Source organism: Lampetra planeri, chromosome 54 (assembly GCF_965212315.1).
Source record: "Lampetra planeri chromosome 54, kcLamPlan1.2.h2, whole genome shotgun sequence".
Taxonomy (NCBI): Eukaryota; Metazoa; Chordata; class Hyperoartia; order Petromyzontiformes; family Petromyzontidae; genus Lampetra; species Lampetra planeri.
In genome coordinates, this window is record NC_136160.1 from 4,282,689 (window position 1) to 4,305,807 (window position 23,119).

General features: G+C 54.7%; 1 protein-coding gene across 1 annotated transcript in view; it reads left to right on the top strand.

Moving 5' to 3' along the window:
- Positions 1–23,119, top strand: part of LOC144735264 (beta-1,4-galactosyltransferase 6-like) — a 42,960-nt gene that overhangs the window by 11,646 nt on the left and 8,195 nt on the right. The window contains exons 2-4 of the mRNA XM_078617771.1: positions 18,463–18,591; positions 20,212–20,325; positions 21,616–21,740. Coding sequence (XP_078473897.1) covers positions 18,463–18,591; positions 20,212–20,325; positions 21,616–21,740 — 368 coding nt within the window. The remainder of the gene's footprint in view (positions 1–18,462; positions 18,592–20,211; positions 20,326–21,615; positions 21,741–23,119) is intronic.

Consider the following 23,119-nt stretch of genomic DNA (forward strand, 5'->3'; position numbering starts at 1 on the left):
CATGTACAGTCTTTTGCTCTACCACGTAATTGTGCTTGTGAACTTCAGAGTGGTCCGGTTGGTTTTGGAAGGCCAGACTTGTCAGGATAAGTGCCCCCCCCCCCCTCTCGACCCCGGGGGTTGTGGTTGTGATGATTTAGCGATACAATGGAAGCTGCATTCATACGCGGTGACGCTGCCCAGCCAGCTCCGGGTTGCACGGTCGTCGCTTGTTGCCGAGGTTCACGAGTTCGAATCCGGCAGGCACGGCCCTCCCTGGACAATCACGCGGGGACCGCGTGTGTTGACCGTAATTTTTAAATCCTTTATATTAAGTTCGCTTGCTTGCTTAGGACCGTGCAAATCTTTCGGTCGTTTTTTAACCCACTTCACGTGATCCAATCGAGCTGACATTTTCCACACAGACTCGTTGTGCGTGACAATTAATGTTCGTGAAATTTTTTTTCCAAAAATTTACACTTTTTAGGACAAAAATATTATATTTAATTACCAATTGCTTAATGGTGCAATGCAATCATCTGACCCATAGGTGGCAGCCATCTCAAGCCAGAGGACGAGAGGACTCTAGCCGCCACGCATATAAAGGATTTATAGTGAAAAACTTTGTTTTTACGGGTTATACTTGTTTTAAAATAAAGAAGTACCCCGCGCCGCCCGCATCGCAAGGCGCACTTTTAAAGATCCCCGGCTGACGTTGTTCGAGAAGGATAAAGGGCCCTCGTGCGCCGCAGTCGTTCAACGCATTTGCAGAATTGCACCGCAATTCTAGCGCAGAGATTTGATGCCTTTCCCAACCCTGTGAATCGGTGTGCTAATGCGATTTTGACTTGTATACTTATTTGTATTTCTATTTTACGTATTTATTTGACCTTTTTGTTGTCGTGTAAATTTCTGACCCACCCCTGCTGCGTGGCTAATCGAATTTTTCGAGGGTAAAAAAAATATTCTGATTCTTTTCGTCGCCATCCTACTGAGCAGGCCCCTTCCGAAAAGGTCCCTAAGGTTTTTAAGCGAGGCTTTCCTGGGCTAACAAGTGTAGAAATAATGATAATTACACACTTCTGATATTTCCTTACTTACTTGAAGGCTGGTGGGGGTGGGGAAGGCACAGGGCAACTTCTGGAACAATCCGGTCCCTGTGAATCAGCGGGTCGATTGAGCGGCTCACAATGGGAGGGTCACGAGTTCAAATCGTGGCTATGTTGGGAGGTGGCTGGGTTGGTTGACATAGCTCAGTATCATCCTTATGGGGTGATAAAATAGGTACTAACTTTGTTTGGGCAGTCGAGAGTGGTTGGTTTTATGGGATAGACTCACCTTCCCCCCCCCCCCCCCTCTCGGCCAGAGGAATTAGTAATTTCCACCCCTGTCTTTGCCCGGCTGTAAACAGGAGGTGAGTGCCAATGACTCGATGCTCATTTCAGCCAGGAAGTCGCTTGGCACTTTGACCCGAGCACACGTGGGCTTGCTCCGAAGGGAGTGTGCTCCACAGCCCCAGCTTCTGCTGAGCTACGGTGTGGCATCGTACGCGATGGCACCCACAGTTAGTCGCGGGGACCAGTCGGCAAAATATCACCGCCGCCGTGGTTATCGTTGCTAATTTTCTATTCAACATTTAATATCCCGACCGTAAATATCTTGCGCTGGATCCCGCTGGCCGATTACGGTCGTAAGCCAATATCCAAGCAGCCATTAAAGCAGCGCTTCGATTGAACGCTTTTCCGGAGCAATGGACGTGTGAAGGTCATTGTTGCCGTAGTCATTGTGGCTATTCAAGAGCCTTTGGCGTGCAGCTGTAAGCGTTCTAAATTCTGAAGTCCCAATGATTAAACGGCTATTTGGCAGCCTTATGCTGAGTGAAGGAGCTTCCCGCGGTGTAATGGTTTTAGCAGCACGCTGGATGTGCCATCCAGAGATTGTCATGACGATTCAATCTCCCGGTAAGGCAGTGGATGCGATGGGGAACATTTCTTAAACCCACCACCCCCTCCCCCAAAACCCCCAGCTAACCGCCTCTGTTCACCCAGCAGTTATAATGGGTACAGCACAGTCAGCCACCTCCTTATAACTCTCTTATCACGACCACTTACTACCATGGTTATTGTTCCAGCAAACTTCACTCGGCGATTGATCCACCCGTGTTGAGGACTCCCACACTTCAACCAACACACTACCGGTCACAACAAAAACACACACTCACCCACCCACTTTACCCACCCATTCGCTCGCTCGCTCGCCCGCCCGCCCACCTACCCACCCAACCACTCACCCACTCGCCACACTGCAGCTCACAACATTTCTCATTCTGCATCCATCCTGTTACTGCTTTCCTGTGGAATTTGCCTCTCATCGTCGTATCTTTTTGCCAAGCTCTCGTAATAAACAACCGCGCCAAATTCAAGAAGCGTGTTGCACTCACTCGTCTGTTACGCCGTCAGCGGTGCTGTTCAGTCGCTGGCCGCTTGGTATTTTGGTGCCTGTCCTTTGCAAAACCGTGCGGTTATTAGATAATAATAATACTAAATCGGCCTGAACTTTTACTTGAAAAAAGTGGTGATCGGCACCTCGGGGCGATTTTGTGATCACTCACCAACTTCCCCCCCCCCCGCTCCCCCCCAATGATTTGCAGCTTTGCTTTGCATGTATTGGCACGAGGAAATTTGGTTTTGTCGGAGGAAGGGGGGACGGGGGGGAGGGGGCGGTCAGCGGCTAAAATTATCAGACGCCAAGTCCGTGAGGCCACCTTGCATGCAAATTCTTCGGCCGTATAGCATCGACGGGAACGCGGAAGGAGGTGACGACGACGACGACACGGACAGCTGGACCGGCTGCCCATTGCGCAAGGAGGAAACCAGAGAAATGACGATGGTAACCCGACCGACCACTAACCCCACTGCCACAGTCGCAGGAGAGAGGAGACGAGAAAGGGACATTGTCGAGAAGGTTTTTGTTTTGTTTACCACAGCAAGGAGCCGGGGATTGTCTCCCACCTGCCGGCCGTCCGTCCGGCCGTCCGCCCGTCCGCCCGTCCGCCCGAGTGCCTCCCTGATTGCGAGCGACGTTTGGGGGAAAAACGTTGAGAGATTTGGCGGGAGGGGAGCGTCGCGCCCATCCCCTTTGCGGTTTCACGGCTGTCCTCGTACCACACACCGTCACCACTCTCGCCACTCTCCCAGCATGTTCGGACCCCGAGCTAGAGTCCTGCCGGTCGATGAAAAAATAAAATAATCGATTCCTGAATCCGCGACCACCCCCCCTCCCCTCCCCAACCGCTTCGCGACGATGCAACGAATCACGGGGGCAGACTTGGCGGGGATGGGATGGGTGGGGAAAGGGATGGGGGTTTCAATCGTTGAATGTGCTCCAACTCGGTTTACAACCCTGTGCAGGTTTAGAGTTTGATTCGTGGGGAAAGACTCTGCTCCTCGCCCGACCCTGGTTACACCCTCTTTCATTTCTGTATCTGGAGTCCAAGGTTAGGGTCCAGAATTTGGGTCCAGTGTTAGGGTTCAGGGACGGGTGGGGGGGGTGGTGTGCAGGTGTCATGCTCAGTCAGTCCTGCAGCGTTAACTATTTAATAGTTGGAGGGGGCGGGGGCGTGATACAGGTCAATGGATGTCAAACAAACTTTAAACACGAGTTAATCGCTGAACAGAATGAGTAACTGTGCAGATCGCCCTTTGTCTCTCTCGCGTGTCCTGCTCTGGTATGTCACGCCCTGTGTCTTATATAAAAGTAAATTTAACTCGTGTTAAATTGACTTTTATAACTGGTGTTAAATTGACTTTTATATTAGAATAAAAAATGGGGGTTGAGCCTTCAGCAGGGATGGGCAGGGGGGGGGCTCCCTACTGCCCCCCCACCCCACTCATCCCATCATAGATTTCATGATTACAAATCCTCCATGACTCTCGCCCCTGCCTGCCTCTCCCCTCGCTCTCTCCTCCACACACTCTCCCACCTCTCACCTCGCTCTACTGGTCTCCACACACTCTCCCACCTCTCCCCTCGCTCTCCTCTCCTCCACACACTCTCCCACCTCTCCCCTCGCTCTCTTGGTCTCCACACACTCTCCCACTGCTCCCTTCACTCATCTTCCCTGTCAGCCAGTGGGAGAGGCCGCTCATTCTCCTCCGCTTCCCCCACAATCTGTGTAACTCCCCAGTCGCTCGTGCTCCTGGCTCCCACCCTGCCCCTGTTGAGATCCAGACTCAAGGTCCTCTCATGACGGACTCTTTCCGTCCTCTCTATAAAATAGTAAAACAACCTTGCGGGCTCTGTCCAGCGCTGTGTGAATCCAAATCGCGTTACATTTATCCCGGGGGCTGAGCCAGTCTCAAGAGACCCCTTTTCAAGCGGGGGTCCCGGCTACGATTTTGCAGTAAAGTGGGGGCTAGGGAAGGGGGTGATGATTGCTATGAGATGAGAGAGTGGGTGTGTGGGGTGGAGGTTGGGGGGGGAGGTGTTGTGGGGGGTATTTCGAAATTTCTTAACGTGCAATGGATTTGAAACAATAAAAAAATACACGTGGCAAATTTGAACCGTGATGCCGACACACGTGGTGTCCTCTCCTCTTGGGTTAGGGTTGGAGTCCAAGGTTAGTCAACGCGTTGGAGGCTTCTGCTGGGTTTGGGTTGGAGGCCAAGGTTAGTCAACACGCTGGTGGCTTCTGCTGGGTTTGGGTTGGAGGTCAAAGTTAGTCAACGCGTTGGAGGCTTCTGCTGGGTTTGGGTTGGAGGCCAAGGTTAGTCAACACGTTGGTGGCTTCTGCTGGGTTTGGGTTGGAGGCCAAGGTTAGTCAACGCGTTGGTGGCTTCTGCTGGGTTTGGGTTGGAGGTCAAAGTTAGTCAACGCGTTGGAGGCTTCTGCTGGGTTTGGGTTGGAGGCCAAGGTTAGTCAACACGTTGGAGGCTTCTGCTGGGTTTGGGTTGGAGGCCAAGGTTAGTCAACGCGTTGGTGGCTTCTGCTGGGTTTGGGTTGGAGGCCAAGGTTAGTCAACACGTTGGTGGCCTCTCCTGGGTTTGGGTTGGAGGCCAAGGTTAGTCAACGCGTTGGAGGCTTCTGCTGGGTTTGGGTTGGAGGCCAAGGTTAGTCAACGCGTTGGCGGCTTCTGCTGGGTTTGGGTTGGAGGCCAAGGTTAGTCAACGCGTTGGTGGCCTCTCCTGGGTTTGGGTTGGAGGCCAAGGTTAGTCAACGCGTTGGTGGCTTCTGCTGGGTTTGGGTTGGAGGCCAAGGTTAGTCAACGCGTTGGTGGCCTCTCCTGGGTTTGGGTTGGAGGCCAAGGTTAGTCAACGCGTTGGTGGCCTCTGCTGGGTTTGGGTTGGAGGCCAAGGTTAGTCAACGCGTTGGTGGCCTCTCCTGGGTTTGGGTTGGAGGCCAAGGTTAGTCAACACGTTGGTGGCTTCTGCTGGGTTTGGGTTGGAGGCCAAGGTTAGTCAACGCGTTGGTGGCCTCTGCTGGGTTTGGGTTGGAGGTCAAAGTTAGTCAACGCGTTGGTGGCCTCTGCTGGGTTTGGGTTGGAGGTCAAAGTTAGTCAACACGTTGGTGGCCTCTGCTGGGTTTGGGTTGGAGGTCAAAGTTAGTCAACACGCTGGTGGCCTCTGCTGGGTTTGGGTTGGAGGTCAAAGTTAGTCAACACGTTGGTGGGTTTGGGTTGGAGGTCAAAGTTAGTCAACACGTTGGTGGGTTTGGGTTGGAGGTCAAAGTTAGTCAACACGTTGGTGGGTTTGGGTTGGAGGTCAAAGTTAGTCAACACGTTGGTGGGTTTGGGTTGGAGGTCAAAATTAGTCAACACGTTGGTGGGTTTGGGTTGGAGGTCAAAGTTAGTCAACGCGTTGGTGGCCTTTCCAGCTGCTCTTTTTTTGAGTCGCGTCGTGCCGGGACCTTTGACGTCGGCCGCGAGGCAGACCTGGCGCCCCCCCCCCTCCCCCCACGTATCTATTGCACCAGCACGCGTTTGTCGAATGCGCACTCCCTTTTGTTCTTAGCGAGCAAGTGTTTTTGAAATATGAATAGCCGCGGGGAAGGGGAAAACGTGCAAATGTATATTTGCCCTGCGCGTGAAGAAAGGACTTGCAACATAGAGGCCTGCGCACATACCGTTCTGCAACCCGTTTGCTGTTCTGTCGAAGATATGCGGCGACGGGGGGGGAGGTTCGCAAATGTCTCCGTGGTTGGCGGTGAGGGGGATGGTGTGGCAGGGTTTGCTCCATACTTTACCACGCCGGTCACAGCGGCGGTTGCACGGTTGTGCATGGCACGGGTGGTTTTCCATGGGCCATTTGCCACCGTGCTGTGGCTGGCCTTGCACCACGCCTGAGTCTGGCGTCTTAATATATTTTTCTTGTCCGACACAAGTTGCATCATTGTCTGCGTGCTCCGGGTGACACACGCAATTGCTGTGAATGGCCAAATACTATTCACAGCGGCTGTTGAAAAGTGAAATGAAACCGTCGGAAAAGTAACAACGGATAAACATCTTCTTGGTTCTATCGGTAAAGTCACGTAGAAGTGAAATAATAAAATAATAAAAATAAAACATAATAAAATAATTCTCACGATGTTTCGGCCACAACTCAAGCAGCCGTCTTCCTGCGTTGTGGCCGAAACGTCGTGAGAATTATTTTATTATGTTTTATTTTTATTATTTCCCTTCTACGTGACTTTACCGAAAGAACCAAGAAGATGAATCCCTGCAGTTACGAAAGCTTTAAATCGAAACGGATAAACAATTGGAGATGATGGCGTTGTGAAAAACCAAAAGGGTAATCAACAACATGATAAGTCATCGCAACAGAAGGTATGGAAGAGTACGGTTAAGCATGGTGGCGGGGGGTGGGGGGGGGGCAGTTTCCCCAGTATTTCACCACGCTGGTCAGGCTGGGGGTTGGCGCTTTGTCTCGGCGTGTCTCGCGCTCGTTCACGCGGCAGTCGAATTTCATTTGGCTGTGTCAGGTGGCAGGGGGAGGTTCTGCGACGGGCACGCACATTTGGCTAGTTGGTGACACGGCCGAACGCGAACGCTGATTGTGAATCGAGCCGTTATTTTAACAGTGATCGTGAACACTCTTTTGTTCTTTCGCTAAAGTCGCGTAGATATAAAAATGAACTAAATTCAATCACGACGTTTCGGGCGCAACACAAGCGTCCGTCATCAGGTGGGACAACCACTTCTAATCTAGATTAGTGCGCGTGAATGTAGCTGCCTCTGGTGGCTGGAGGAGGTCAACCGAGCGCTGCCGGGACGTGTGATTTGTGGGGAACGTCTTGCGAGTCCCTGGGTCTCCGTGCGAGTTTGTGCGTCGCTGTTCGACTGTTTGTACGTTTCTGTTAGGAGTCTATGGTTCTCCGAGGTTATGGGTCTCTGTGTGAGTTATGGGGCATGGCAACAGTCTGTTGGTCACTGCGTGAGTCACTGGTGTTGGCCGTGAGAGGAAATCGAACTCGGCACGCCGGCTTCGTAGCGCAGCGCACGCCTGACCGCAACACTGCCGCTAGCCACACACAGGTGCGCAACTACGAATCGGGAAAAACGTTGGCCGCTAAATCTTACGCTGGCCTCGTCTAGATTGGTCTCGCTTGGCCTGGGTGGAAACGGGAGGCTGGCAGCCTTGGGCTACTTGCAGTGGCACAACTCCGCGCAGGAACGCACAATCGCAAGTGGCGCATTTCGCCACCATCTCGGCGAGGTCCGGTGTGGGGCAGCGAGAAGAGCCGTGCTCGCGAGTACCCCAACCACCCACCCACCCACCACCATCACCGCCCGCCACTCTTTTATTTCCTGCTCTCGAGTTGCGTGCGATAGCCATCGCCGCGCTCTCGGCTTGGCTCCAGTAACCCCCCTCGTCGTCTCCGCCACCACTTTATGCGCAACAACAAAAAAAAACGCGTGTGCCATTACGGTGCTTGCAGGGGGGAGCGGGGTGGGTGGTTTTTGGGTCATCTGATGGGCGCCACCAACACCGTCACCGTAACGGTTTCGCCGGCTCCATTCGGATCTCCGCGGTGCAGCGGTTGAAGCAACTGGCACAGGTTTCTTAAATTCCCATCTACGCACAAGACACAGATCCCCCACACCCACTCCCTTCCACCCCTACAGCCTGAACAGACTTTGGGGCACGTGCTTCTTGCGCTAGCAGCACCGATGAAGGCCGGCACGGCACACGAGGGTTGTGGGTGGACAGCGCCACGCCCGGCCGCCTTTGTCCCCAAAGTGGCGATGTTCACACATCGCACCGGGTGTACTCATTTTGAGGCCGAGTCGACCCAGGGGAGGCCCAGGACGCGTTCACATAATCGTCACCGGCGTTGGTGGCCGTGAGCGGGAATCGAATCTCGGGTCATAGCCGGGTTCGTAGAGGAGCGCGCTAACCGCTGCACCACCGCTCTCTACTACCAACCCAGCCCATCCATCCACTCGTCCGCATCGGTTTCTCTTCGTCACTCTTTCAGAGCCTCCCCCGCGCGTCCCACCAACTGGTAGCCAGGCAGCACTGCCGCCCAAAGTTCCAACGCAGCTCTCCGAAGCCGTCACGGTGAGCGCACTTGCTTGCGACATCGTCGTTGAAGACAGCCTCCTCCTCCTTGAACATCGCCACCTCGCCGTGAGTTACTCATTAACCATTGGCCTCCTGATTAACTCGCCCCCAGCACCCACCGCAGCGCCCCCCCCCCCTCCCCCAGACTCCTCATACCTCCATTCCGATCCACCTCCCACCCAACCACTCGAAACGCACTCGCGCCCACGCCGTGCCCGCATCTTTGTCCTACCGCCGGCTAGGCTATGGCGATGTGTCACCCGACTCGTGGATTTTTTTTGTTCTTGTTTGGGTCTCCGTTGTACTTTCCATGGTAATTGTTTCGTGTGCCCCTCTTGCCTTGCCCCCCCCCCCCCGCCTTGCCGCCACCTCCGTGCAGTTCGCTCCTCCATTCAAAGCAGGCGTGGGAGCGCCGTGATTCGCATAAACCCGCTGCAAAATCCCGGCGGCCAGAGTTCGATTCCTGGCCGTGGCTTTAAATGCCGATGAGATGTGGTCAAACAAATCCCCCGCAGGACTAATACAGGCCCTCCATTCAGCAGTGGGAATTAATAAACGGGCCGAACGTTATTGATCGTAAGCCGCGATCTATTAAACTCTCACCGCAGTGCGACATGACAATCCATCTGGCTCCTGCAGTATGAGCTCCACGGTGGCTAGGAAATGTTTACTACCTCGCCTGGTGTGCAGGAGGTCGTGGGTTGGATCCCGACTCTGACGCCTGCTGTATATTTGGAGTTTGCGTGTCTCTTTCTCATCATCATCACGGTGGCTAGGAGATGTTAACTACCTCGCCTGGTGTGCAAGAGTTCGTGGGTTGGTTCCCGACTCTGACGCCTGCTGTATATTTGGAGTTGGCGTGCCTTGCTATCTCTGATCGCGTGGAATTTTCTCCAGTTCCTCTGGTTTCCCCCTGCACACTTCGACTCAACGTGACGCGTTTTAGAGCGTGTTTGGCCCCTCTAAATGTCCACATACTGATGATAAGCCACATGGTTGACCTATCATTTAAAATGTGGCCAGATTGCTTCGGGAAAAGAAAAAAAGCTACTTTGCTCTGTGAGCCTTGCCTGGTAAAAAAAAAACAAGTCTGAGTAATCTTCTTGGTTCTTTCGGTAAAGTCAAGGCGCTCTTCCCCCTCCAACCCAGCTTAAATATACGCTCCAAGCCTGGTGGTGTTTCATTCAGACGCTGTCTTTCCGACAGACCTGTTCTTCACCTGAGGACGGCTGCTTGCGTTGTGGCCGAAACGTCGTGATAATAATTTTATTATGTTTTATTTTTATTATTTTATTATTTCCCTTCTACGTGACTTTACCGAAAGAACCAAGAAGATGAATCCCTGCAGTCACGTAAGCTTTAAATCGAAATTTAGTCTGAGCAAATAGTACTAATTTCATTGCTCCATCTCCACGAGTTTTGACGTCATCCTCGGGCGCACGCGCGTTCCTTCCTTTGGTTGCCCGTCCGCTGTCGGTCTTGACCACCAGGATGCCATCGTCTCCTCCCGAGCGATGTCCTGTCCAAGCAGCGCCTCCTTGCCCGCCTTTACGGCCGATGTAATGTCTCTAATTAGCAGACGTGCACAAACCCCGTAGCAGGCTGTCAGCATTTCATCTCACTTGGCCCTGACCCTTTCCCCTCCGTTAGTGGGGGAAGACGGTGCCCCTGGTTTAGTGTCCCACGTTATTACCCGCGGGGATATCTGTTGCTTTATATAGTTTTAGCGTTATCGCGCTGATAAAAACCTTTAGGTTTAAAAATACATACACACCCACCCGTTGTTGCTTAGTCCATTGTTTAGGGCCGTTTTCACGCACACGGAAACGTCTTCACCGAGTCACGGGGAGGTCAGCTTCGGCCGTCATGCCCACGGTACACTTGTGGGGTCCCTATTGGTCCCCGCGAGGGTCCCTGTTGTTCCTGATGGGGTCCCTGTGGGCCCCCAAAACTAAGCAACCACGAAACTACAAACGGTGACATGGCCGAGCGGTTGGGTGTTCGCCGCTTGCCGCAGAGGTTCGCGGTTCGAATCCTGCCAGCCGCCCTGGTTAATATACTGCGACTGTATTATTAGGTTTTTTCGGTAAAGTCACATAGGTAAAAAATTTAAATTAATAAAAGTAAAATAAAAATCACGACGTTTCGGAGGCAACACAAGCTTCCGTCTTCAGGTGGAACTGTCACAGCACGATTGCTGCATCAAGTGAGACTGTGTTGACCATGAAAACTCCACGTGCCATCAGCTTCGCAAAGATCCGCTGACGCAATGCGTAAAGAGTAGGCCATTGCGTGCCGCAGTCACGGTGCACGTTGGATTTTGTTGCGTTATTCTCTTCTAAGAGAACACCCCAAATTACTCAATTGGGAAACACTTGGCAAACATCGACTGGCAGACTAATTCCCACCACGCGAACTCCGGCCATCCTCGCAAGCGGATTTTCTCTGCCCATCGAACAAAGACGGCGGTGACCGCATCGTCGCGCTCCTGCGGCCGTCTGGAACGCTCTTCCTTCCGATTATTAGAAAGTTAGCGGGAGCTGTGGCACTTTTACATCATCCAGATTGAAAATGTACGTCCTTGCAACTGCTCACTGCGTGTGCGTTTAGTTCGTTGCCCTTCCCCCGCGCCTCCGATCAGCACGGTTGGCTATGTACGGTGCAAAAGAAGTTCTACGTACGTACACACAGGTGCCTAAGTACCTTGTGCCGCACAGGGGCAGCTGCCACTGTGGGCATGGGGGGGGTCCTTGTTGTGATGAGATGGCAATTGTAAGGTGCTTTATAAGTTGGAGGAATCCGATAAGCTGTGAAGCTCTTTTTCACAGATGTCCAGTCGGGGCGGGTAAGTACGCTACAACAACAAACAGTACAAAAACACGATCAGTTGCGGTGGCATTTCAAGCACGTGCAAGGATGATGATGATGATTGGAAAAGTTTCCCAATATCCCGGGGGGGGCAGGAGGGGGGGTGCTGCTGCGTCAGGATGTTTGTGAGGAAAAACAAAAATCGAAGCTACGAATGAGCGTTTGACTTTGTGTCGGAGGTAAAAAAAAAATTAACCCGTAAAAACAAAGTTTTTCACTCTAAATCCTTTATATGCGTGGCGGCTAGAGTCCTCACGTCCTCTGGCTTGAGATGGCTGCCACCTATGGGTCAGATGATTGTCTGCCAGCATTAAGCAATCGGTAATTAAATATTTTAAAAAAATTCCCTAAACAGTGTAAAATGTAGGAAATTTTTTTTCACGAAAATTAATTGTCACGCACAACGAGTCTGTGTGCAAAATGTCAGCTCGATTGGATCACGGGAAGTGGGTTAAAATCGACCGAAAGATTTGCACGGCTGTAAGCGCGCAAGCAAGCAAGTGAACTTAATATAAAGGATTTTTAAAAAAACCCGGGGATCGATTCCGCTCCGAAGCTCCGCACAGCAGACGGAGTCAACAGTCCGTTGCTGGGCGAGCCATCTCCCACCCTTTGAGCCCCTGCTGCTGTCAAGTGGCCGTGCCGTGGATGTGTGTGTCTTTCTGTGTGTGCGCCTTTCACAGTTTCCTCATTCCGGTCATTCCGGTGTCACCTGGGGATCTCTCACTCAGTTCCCCTCCCTGATCCCCCCCCCCCCCCTGGAGTCAGGGGGGGGGGGGGGGTCATTCCGATTTGACTCGCTCACCCGGCCGGGCGGTCAGTCGCCTCGTTATCGCCCTCTTCCATCGCTGCTGCTTGTGCTGCTTGTGCTCTCGTGGGTTTTGCCGTTCCCGATGAAAGTTCGCCCGTCGGGTTCCTAAACGGTGGGGGGGGGGGGGGGCGTTTGGGTTTGGGGGGGAACTCTGCCCACCGAGGGGACCGACTGCCTCGTCTCGAAACGCCAAGCGGCCGGGCCTCGGAACAACACAGCGGCCCCCCCCCATCGTTGTCTGTAATACGGAATCGAGTGAATGCGTTTTTTTGTTGAACCGAGCAAGGTTACGATAAGAACTTGCGGGGTGGAGGTGGGGGGGGGTTGGGAGATAGTGACGATGATGGGAGGGAATTTTTGTAAGTGGAGCGTGCGAGGACAGAAGGGTGAATCGAAGTGGGGTGACCTGGGGTGAGTGGGTGAGGTGAGTGAGTGGGTGAGGTGAGGTGAGTGGGTGAGGTGAGGTCAGTGGGGTGGTGAGCGGGTGGGTGGGTGAGTGAGTGCGTGAGTGAGTGAGTGGGTGAGTGAGTGAGTGGGTGGGTGTGTGGTTTAGTGATTGGGTGAGTGTTGGGACCTGCGGTCTGGTGAGTGAGTGGTGGATGAGACGAAACATTCGGTCTGTATCTTCTTGGTTCTTTCAACAAAGTCACGTAGAAGGGAAATAATAAAATAATAAAAATAAAACATTATAAAATACAATTCTCACGACGTTTTATTTTTATTATTTTATTATTTCCCTTCTACGTGACTTTACCGAAAGAACCAAGAAGATGAATCCCTGCAGTCACGAAAGCTTTGAATCGAAATTCGCTCTGTAATTATCGACCGAGTCCTCTGTGAAGTCCGCGGGAACCGCTCGAGGGCCAATTAACATCGCTCCATCTCCATGGCGTTGGCCGTCCCGCCTGTCGCCCTTCGTCACCATCATCAGCCATGGTCAATCTTTTGCTGGTCGACCATGCTTGATCACGTTGGTCTTTGCGGGTTGGTGAAGGAAGGGACCGAGTGGTCCCGAGGGGCCTCTAATCCAGCACTTGAGAGCGAACCCAGGCCGACGAGGCTCCTCCGGCTTATTTGCCGTGACAAAGCGCAGCGCCCCATGGGGAGAAAAATGTGTCACCCTTCCCGGGATCACATTTCGGATGGACAGACGATCGGGCGAGCGAGCGGGCAGGCGAGCGGGCGAGCGACGCGGCACAACAAAAGCACCGGGCAAACATTGCCGGCCGTCGTCACGGTGTAGCCACCGCCACCCCCACCCACCCACCCCCCCTCTTGGTGGTGTTGTGTTAACGAGCCTTGTTGCCTTAACGAGGCAAAGTTGTGGTAACGGGGAACAGGAGGAGGAGTTGTGGTAACGATCATGCAAAGCGTTCTGGGTTTTACCCCCCCCCCCCAATCCGACGTGGTTTTGCACTCTGGCATCGGACGCTCCCAAACACTGACCACCCCCCTCCACCACCACCCCCCCCCACCTCCCTCCCCATCGCACCGTCCCCCCTCCGCTGCTTCTTCTGCAACCCTCGCCGCCCACCCCACCTGGATCGCAGGATAGAGTATATCTGACCTCTCACCACTTCCTCCCTCCCCGCCCCACGCACTTTTGAGAAGGGGCCCTGTAGCAGGTGCATCTGGGTGGATATGGGAGATGCCTCGCAGGTGAGTGTGTGTGTGTGTGTGCGCGTGTGTGTGTGTGCGCGTGTGTGTACTCTTGACAGAACAGGTGTGGGAGTCGGTGGTGGTGGTGGTGGTGGGGTGGGCTGCAGGGTGTGTCTTGCAATCCTGACCGGCAATTCAAATCACGAATACGTGCTGCAGGCCGAATGCACGGACGTTCACACGGACGTTCACCCACGCACAACTCTGGCCGGGAGTGCCGCAAACCCGCAAACCGCAAGGAGTCGTGTGACTCCCACGCAGCTCCACGCAGCTCCACGCAGCTCCACGCAGCTCCACGCAGCTCCACGCAGCTCCACGCCTTCGCGTGCAAAGAGCTGCAAGGTGCAGGCTGCCCACCCAGGCGGGGGCAGCGGCGAAACGAGGACTGAGACGGAGAGAGTTGTTCCGTGCATGGCGGCGGTCACGTGACACCCTTGGGAGAGGGTTGGGGGGGGGCAGCACTTGTACCGGCACGCTGTCGTGTACCGGTGCTTTGCGGAAGGCGAGGCGGCGCTAAAGCGTGCGATTCTCAGAAACGGTTCCCAGTTTCCACGCTGCGGCTTCACGCCACGAAGGGGGGGAGAATGGCAGTGGAACGTGAGCCGCTGACGGGGCAATGGGCTCCCGTAATAAAGGTTTTTGGGGTTAGATGGCGTAAGTATGAATGTGTCGTAACCCTCCGCCACCCGACACAGCCAATCGGTAAGGGATTAGTCACGTAAGCAAAACGCGCCAATTAGTTACTAGTGTACTGTCGTGTGTAGTGTAGTGTATAGTGCAGTGTACAGTAGTGTAGTGTATAGTGTAGTATACTCCTTCAGCCCACCGGTGTGTTGGAGAGTAAATCCACAACGTTTACAATTTGAACAGTGCGACGTTTCGCTGGTCATCACGTCCAACATGATCGGGGCGATTTTTCCAGAATAGTGAAGCCATCCACCTGCTCCCATCTCATCGCTTCCAGATCGCAAACTACACGAGGGCGCTGGGCTGTTAACTCCCTCGCCTGGTATGCGGGAGGTCGTGGGTTCGATCTCGAACCCTGACCGATGCCTGTCGTATATTTGGCGTCTGCGTGTTCTTTCTCTCTCTCTCTTTCTCCCGTGGTGGTCGCGTGGATTTTTCTCCAGGTCCTCCCGTTCTTTTTCCCCTCCACATTTAGAATCGACGCGCTATCATTTGTGGCCATCTGAAAAATTCGCTTGATAGCTCGGTGGGCCTTACCTAGTAGTTTACACATTTCACATGAGACTTAGAAGTCCAAATTATTGTTATTTTCAACGTTGCGACCACGCTTCATAATGTGCATTGCTAGGCACACGCGGGGGAGTCGTGCCCCCCCGCCCCACCCCGAGCCTGCACGCTTTCTCCCGTAGCGCTTTTTGTTTTGACTCATCGTTGTAAGCCGTCGGGAAAAGCGCTAATTGGGGTCCCCATAGTGTCTACGGCTGTACGCTGTCACCACATGGCCTCCCCAAAGGGATTGGGCAATGGTGAACCTTGGTGATTTTACTGTATTGGTGAGACACGTGGCGGGGGCTGCATGCGCGCGCGTGTGTGGAGTGTGCAACACGTACAAGGTTGATACACTTAGTAATCATTAATTTCAACTTGTAACACTGCCTCGCTGCCACGCAGTGTCGGCTCGCGCTCTCGCTCGCTCCTCGAGACGAGGACGACGATGGAGAGCATTGCTACGTGAGCGAGCGAGAGAGCGAGAGTGAGTGGCGGGGGGGGGGGGGGCACGACTCGGAGGTGCGAGGATGAACCACGGACGAGCGGGGAGGCAGCAGCAGCCAGGCAATGAGCCGGCGCCAAATTTCCTGCTTCTCCCCCTCCACTGCCACCCCAAACTCTGCCGTCCTCTATACATTAAGGTGTTATTAGCCAATTAATGAGCGCGTGGCAGGAAACCCGTGCGTTACAGATGGGACAGATGGAATATAAGGGACAGATGGGACAGATGGAACAGATGGAATAGATGGAACAGATGGAATAGATGGAACAGATGGGACAGGTGAAATAGATGGGACAGATGGAATAGATGGAATAGATGGGACAGATGGGACAGATGGGACAGATGGAACAGATGGGACAGATGGAATAGATGGAATAGATGGAACAGATGGAATAGATGGGACAGATGGGACAGATGGAACAGATGGAACAGATGGGACAGATGGGACAGATGGAATAGATGGGACAGATGGAACAGATGGAACAGATGGACAGATGGAATAGATGGAATAGATGGGACAGGTGGGAGTCCAAATATTTTGCGGCGGCGCCCTCTCCTGGCGAGCCGGGGTACGGCACCTCCTGGACGCCGAGACGGGAACGGAGTTTTCGCGGTTTACCTGCGCGGTGATCCACCGGGACCCAGAGGTCGCAACCGGGTACCCGATACCCGTACCCTACCCGATACCCGGTTACCCGTACCCGGCCGGGTACGGGTATCCGTTTGCGACCCTGGCGCGGCCGGGTACGAGTAGGCCGTGAGTCACTTGGTGAGTCACCGTTTGTCGCTCATTTCCCAACGTCTTGTCTCTTCTCACAATTCAAGTTCCTAGAATCAACGCACCCGCGCCTGCAACATGGCTTCATCCCAGAGGTCGCAATCAGGTACCCGATACCCGGCCGGGTAGAGTACAGGTACGGCCGGGTACGGGTAAGGAATCAAAACCCGTTTGCAACCTCTGCTGGGACCCCGCTTGCCGCTGCCTCCGCGCAGCGCTGGATGGATCACAGGCCGCGTGCTGCGTAGCTCCCCCCCCCCGCCGCCGCCATAGGAAGGTGGCATTTCATCGACTCGTCTCAGGGCTGTGAAGAGGAGGATTGGCCACCGCAGCGGTGCTCATTCGAGCCGCAATAATCCCTTTCTGTTTTTCGACTTTCGAAAACATACCACAAAGCCTCGACTGGGCTTAGTCTCCAAGGACTTAAATGCGGCTGTTACGGTGATATATAGATAATTAGTATATTGATATGTGTGTGTGTGTGTCTGGGTGTGATATCCCTTGTTACGTGGGAGGCAGTCGTGCAGAGCTTGACGATACAAACCAGAGGTCGCAAACGGGTTTTGATTCCTTACCCGTACCCGGCCGCACCAGGGTCGCAAATGGGTACCCGTTCCCTACCCGTATCCTACCCGAAATGAGTGACAAACGGTGACTCACCGGTGACTCACGGCCTACCCGTATCCGGCCGCACCAGGGTCGCAAACGGCTACCCCAGCTACCCGTACCCGGCCGGGTACGGGTAGCCGGGTATCGGGTAGGGTACGGGTATCGGGTACCCGGTTGCGACCTCTGATACAAACCCAAGGACCCGACTTCGATTCCTGCCCATGGCCACCAACACCAGGGACGATTATCGGAACCGGTCCTGGGCCTCCCCCAGCTTGACCGTCTCAAACGAGTGCCTGGTGTGGGGTGTAACCATCGCCGCCGGGGAGACAAAGGTGGCCGGGTGGGTGTGGTGCTGGCCCACCCACACCCTCGTGTGCCGTGGCTGGCCGTCATAGGTGCTGCTCGCTTAACAGCACTTGCCCCAACAGTCTAGTAAGGGCTATACGGGGGACCTTTGTCTTCAATCTAGATGTTGAGTCGATTGACCTTTGTCTTGTGATACTAGTTGCATAATTGCATACTGTACGGGTTATGGATATACATTGTTTGTACACGTATCGTTACATGTTTGCTGTGTGTGTGTGTGTCAATTTGACACCCTTGCAAATGAGGTGTTTTATCTCAAGCGGTTTTCCAGGTGAAAATATTTTAATAAAAAAAAGTGTTTAGGGTCACGCACGCACAGTCACACACACGTGTCGTTATTGACGAATGCGTCGAGTCTTGTTGTTATTTGTGCTTGTGCATCACCACTGCCAATTCAGCAGCAGCAGCAGCATCAACAATAAATCAGGGCTGAGACGGGGGTGGCGGGGCGGGGGGCACCAAGATATCCCACAATCCGCTTTAACCACCCCGCGTCTGTAGGTGCGCTGTGGTTGTTGGCAGGTTAAATTTCGATGTAAAGCTTTCGTGACTGCAGGGATTCATCTTCTTGGTTCTTTCGGTAAAGTCACGTAGAAGGGAAGTAATAAAATAAGCGCTGTCTCTCTGACAGACCTGTTCTTCACCTGAGGGACGGCTGCTTGCGTTGTGCCCGAAACGTCGTGAGAATTATTTTTAAATGTTTTATTTTTATTATTTTATTATTTCCGGAGAGACAACGCTGTCTCCCCGACAGACCTGGTCTTCACCTGAGGGACGGCTGCTTGCGTTGTGGCCGAAACGTCGTGAGAATTATTTTATTATGTTTTATTTGTATTATTTTATTACTTCCCTTCTACGTGACTTTACCGAAAGAACCAAGAAGATGTTGGCAGGTTTTTGCGGCGGCGGCGGCGACAACGCGGCTACGATCCGACCGGTCGCGTTGTGGCGTTGCGATCGTCGCCGCCGCGTTTGCCGTGTCCCCTGGTTTGCGAATGACCGTCGTTGTCGTGACGGCGCGACTGCACCGTGGTTGCCGTTCTAACGTGGACGCGGTCTCGTTGTTGTCTCCCGGTGCGTTTCGTCGACACAGCCAACCAGTACCTGTTCATGGTGCAAGCCAGCAGCATTATGATACGGAACAACATGCGGACTATCGGAGCCCAGGTGTACGAGCAGATTCGGCACGGCATGCGCAAGAACGGCACGGGCAACGGCACCGGTACGCACCGCACTCGCGCGGGGAGATTTCACTCATACCACACACACACCTAGACTACACACTCGCACCACACACACCTACACTACACACACACACTCATACCACACACACACCTAGACTACACACACACCACACACAGCTAGACTACACACACACCACACCACACACCACACCACACACACACACCTAGAATGCACACTCACACCACACACACCTAGACTACACACTCACACCACACACACACCACACACACACACCTAGACTGCACACTCACACCACACACACACCACACACACACCTAGACTGCACACTCACACCACACACACACACACCACACACACACACACCTAGACTGCACACACACACCACACACACACACCTAGACTGCACACTCACACCACACACACACACCACACACACACACACCTAGACTGCACACTCACACCACACACACACACCACACACACACACCTAGACTGCACACTCACACCACACACACACCACACACACACCTAGACTACACGCTCACACCACACACACACCACACACACACACCTAGACTACACGCTCACACCACACACACACCACACACACACCTAGACTACAGTCACACCACACACACACCACACACACACCTAGACTGCACACTCACACCACACACACACCACACACACACCTAGACTGCACACTCACACCACACACACACACCACACACACACACACACCACACACACACACCTAGACTGCACACTCACACCACACACACACCACACACACACACACACCACACACACACCTAGACTGCACACTCACACCACACACACACCACACACACACCTAGACTGCACACTCACACCACACACACACACCACACACACACACACACCACACACACACCTAGACTGCACACTCACACCACACACACACCACACACACCTAGACTGCACACTCACACCACACACACACCACACACACACCTAGACTGCACACTCACACCACACACACACACACACCACACACACACCTAGACTGCACACTCACACCACACCACACACACACCACACACACACCTAGACTGCACACTCACACCACACACACACACCACACACACACACACACCACACACACACCTAGACTGCACACTCACACCACACACACACCACACACACCTAGACTGCACACTCACACCACACACACACACACCACACACACACCTAGACTGCACACTCACACCACACACACACCACACACACCTAGACTGCACACTCACACCACACACACACACACACCACACACACACCTAGACTGCACACTCACACCACACACACACACACACCACACACACACCTAGACTACACGCTCACACCGCACAGTCACGCACCGCACACACACACCTTAGAGCACAGTCACACACCGCAAGCACACATGCACACACGTACACACGCACACACCTAGACTACACACTCACACCGCACAGTCACACACCGCCCGCCCACCTACACTACACACTCGCACGCACACACAACACCTACACCACACGACACCGCACACAGTTGCGCGGCGAGAGTGGGTCCCCGGTGAGAGTGGTGCACTGTGCGCGGTGCGTGGTGCGTGGTGCAGACTACTTGGACGGCTACAACGCGAGTGACTACATGATGCCGACCGGCACCTACCTGCCGGAGAACTTCACCTACCTGCCGCACATGACCTGCCCCTCGCGCCTGCCCTCCATGAGTACGTGCGCGTGCGTCCGTGTGCGCGTGCGTCCGTGTGCGTGCGCGTCCGTGTGCGTGCGCGTCCGTGTGTGTGTGCGTCCGTGTGTGTGCGCGTCCGTGTGTGTGCGCGTCCGTGTGTGTGCGCGTCCGTGTGTGTGCGCGTCCGTGTGTGCGCGCGTCCGTGTGTGCGCGCGTCCGTGTGCGCGCGCGTCCGTGTGCGCGCGCGTCCGTGTGCGCGCGCGTCCGTGTGCGCGCGCGTCCGTGTGCGCGCGCGTCCGTGTGCGCGCGCGTCCGTGTGCGCGCGCGTCCGTGTGCGCGCGCGTCCGTGTGCGCGTGCGTCCGTGTGCGCGTGCCTGCGGTGCGTCCGTGTGCGCGTGCGTCCGTGTGCGTGTGCCTGCGGTGCGTCCGCGTGCGACGCAAAGGGCACCGAGAGCGGTGGTGCAGTGGTTAGCGCATTGCCCTCTGACCCCGGCGACTCCGAGGTCCTCCTACGGGCCCTCCCCTACGTTTGCTCCGGCCTCCAGTTAGCGCCAGGTTCTCGGCGTGCAAACATCGCCACTCGCGGCGGTGAGGGCGGCCGGGCGTGGTGCTGGCCACCCACTTCTTCGTGCGCCTTCACCGGTGTGCTCGCCACACAGCTCTTGCCTCGGCAGCCTGTTAGAGGCTCTAGGGGGGACCTTTGTCTTTGTGACGCTCGGCAATAGCAACGAGCGGAGCGCCGGGTCGGCTGAAACGCAGCGAATAGGCACGGTGGGGGAGCGCACGTGACCAGTGCGTCTTCTTTGACGTGCCAGTCGGACAACCCATAATATCGCAGTCTGTCCCATGACTTCCTACCAACGGAGAACCTTTGATATTTGACGTGACGGCCTCGAAAGCGCACCTAGCCCAGCACAAGCACCGAGGTGACGTCACCGTGGTGACGTCACCGTCGTGACGCCACGTGGTGGCGAAGGGCAGCTGGTGCTGTGGTGTGTCCGGGACCACGCCCGGTCGCCTTTGTCTCCTCCCAGCTGTTACGTTTACACACCGCACCGTGTGCTCATTAAAACCGTGCTTGCCCCAACAGCCTTGTACGGCTAGAGGGGTCGCTCGTTGTATTTGTGTGTAAACACCTGTGCGTGCGTGTGCGTGCGTGTGTGTGTGTTTGTGCGTGTGTGTTTGTGCGTGTGTGCGTGTGTGCGTGCGTGCGTGTGTGTGTTTGTGCGTGCGCGCGTGTGCGTGTGTGTGTGCGCGTGTGCGTGTGTGTGTGCGCGTGCGCGCGTGTGTGTGTGTGCGCGTGTGCGTGCCTGTGTGTGCGTGTGTGCAGAGGGCCCCATGGATGTGAACATGAGCGAGACGACGATGGACAATGTGCTGCGCTCGATGGACTCGCCCTGGGAGCTCAAGCCGGGTGGACACTGGAAGCCCAGCGACTGCCAGCCCCTCTGGAGGGTACGTGCCGTCACCCGGCTCCTGCTACTGCTGCTGCTGCTGCTCCTCCTGCTGCTGCTGCTGCTGCTCCTGCTGCTGCTGCTGCCCTGCTGCTGCTGCCCTGCTGCTGCTGCTGCTGCTGCCCTGCTGCTGCTGCTGCCCGCTAGTAACACCCCCTGCCAGCACTGCCAGAGACCCTAGACCAGCAGCAAGCGACAGACGAGTATGATTAGAGGCCAGGGCTTGGGGCTAGGTTGGCGTTAGGCTGAGAGCTAGGTGAGGGTTATGTGAGGTTTGGGAGCCGAGCTAGGTTAATGTTAGGAAGAGAGTTCAGTTAGGGCCGAGAGCTCTTGTTAGGATGAGAGTTGGGGTTGGAGCTAGGTTAGGGCCGAGAGCTCTTGTTAGGATGAGAGTTGGGGTTGGAGCTAGGTTAGGGCCGAGAGCTCTTGTTAGGATGAGAGTCGGGGTTGGAGCTAGGTTAGGGCCGAGAGCTCTTGTTAGGATGAGAGTTGGGGTTTGGAGCTAGGTTATGGCCAAGAGCTCTTGTTAGGATGAGAGTTGGGGTTGGAGCTAGGTTAGGGCCAAGAGCTCTTGTTAGGATGAGAGTTGGGGTTGGAGCTAGGTTAGGGCCGAGAGCTCTTGTTAGGATGAGAGTCGGGGTTGGAGCTAGGTTAGGGCCGAGAGCTCTTGTTAGGATGAGAGTTGGGGTTGGAGCTAGGTGAGTGTAGGGTTAAGGCTGGGTCTGTTTATGGTTAAGGCTAGGGTTAGCGTTAAGGCTAGGGCTAGGCAACTTTAGAGTTAAGGTTAGGGTTAAAGCTATGGCTTAGAGCTAGGTGAGTGTAGGGTTAAGGCTCGGGGTAGAGCTCTGTCATTTTATGGTAAAAGTCTGAGGATGAGGACCTGGTCATGGAGGACTTGAGCTGCGGATTTGTGTATAGACGGCCGATTGCGTGAAGCCCACACCCGGAGGAAGATGCACACGCTCCGGTTACCCATTGCACAGTAGAGAGGCGAACAAGTGCAGGCAGCTAGCGCAACCAGTGCGTGCGTGTGCGTGCGTGTGCGTGCGCGTGCGTGCGCGTGCGCGTGCGGGCAAGCACGAGCGGTAGTGGTGAGCGCGCTGCCCCACAAACCCGGCGACCCCAGTGACGATTATCTGAACCGGTCCTGGGCCTCCCCCTAGGTCGACTCGGCCTCAAATAGGTTACCTGGCGCGGTTTGTAATCGTCGCCACTAGGGAGACAAAGGTGGCCCGGCGTGGTGTTGGTCACCCCCATGCCCTCGTGTGCCGTGCCTGCCTTCATAGGTGCTGCTACTCGCTAGTAGCACTTGCCTCAACAGTCTGTTAGAGGCTGCACGGGGGTCTTTGTGAGCACGCAGAGTGTGTGTGGGCGTGAGCG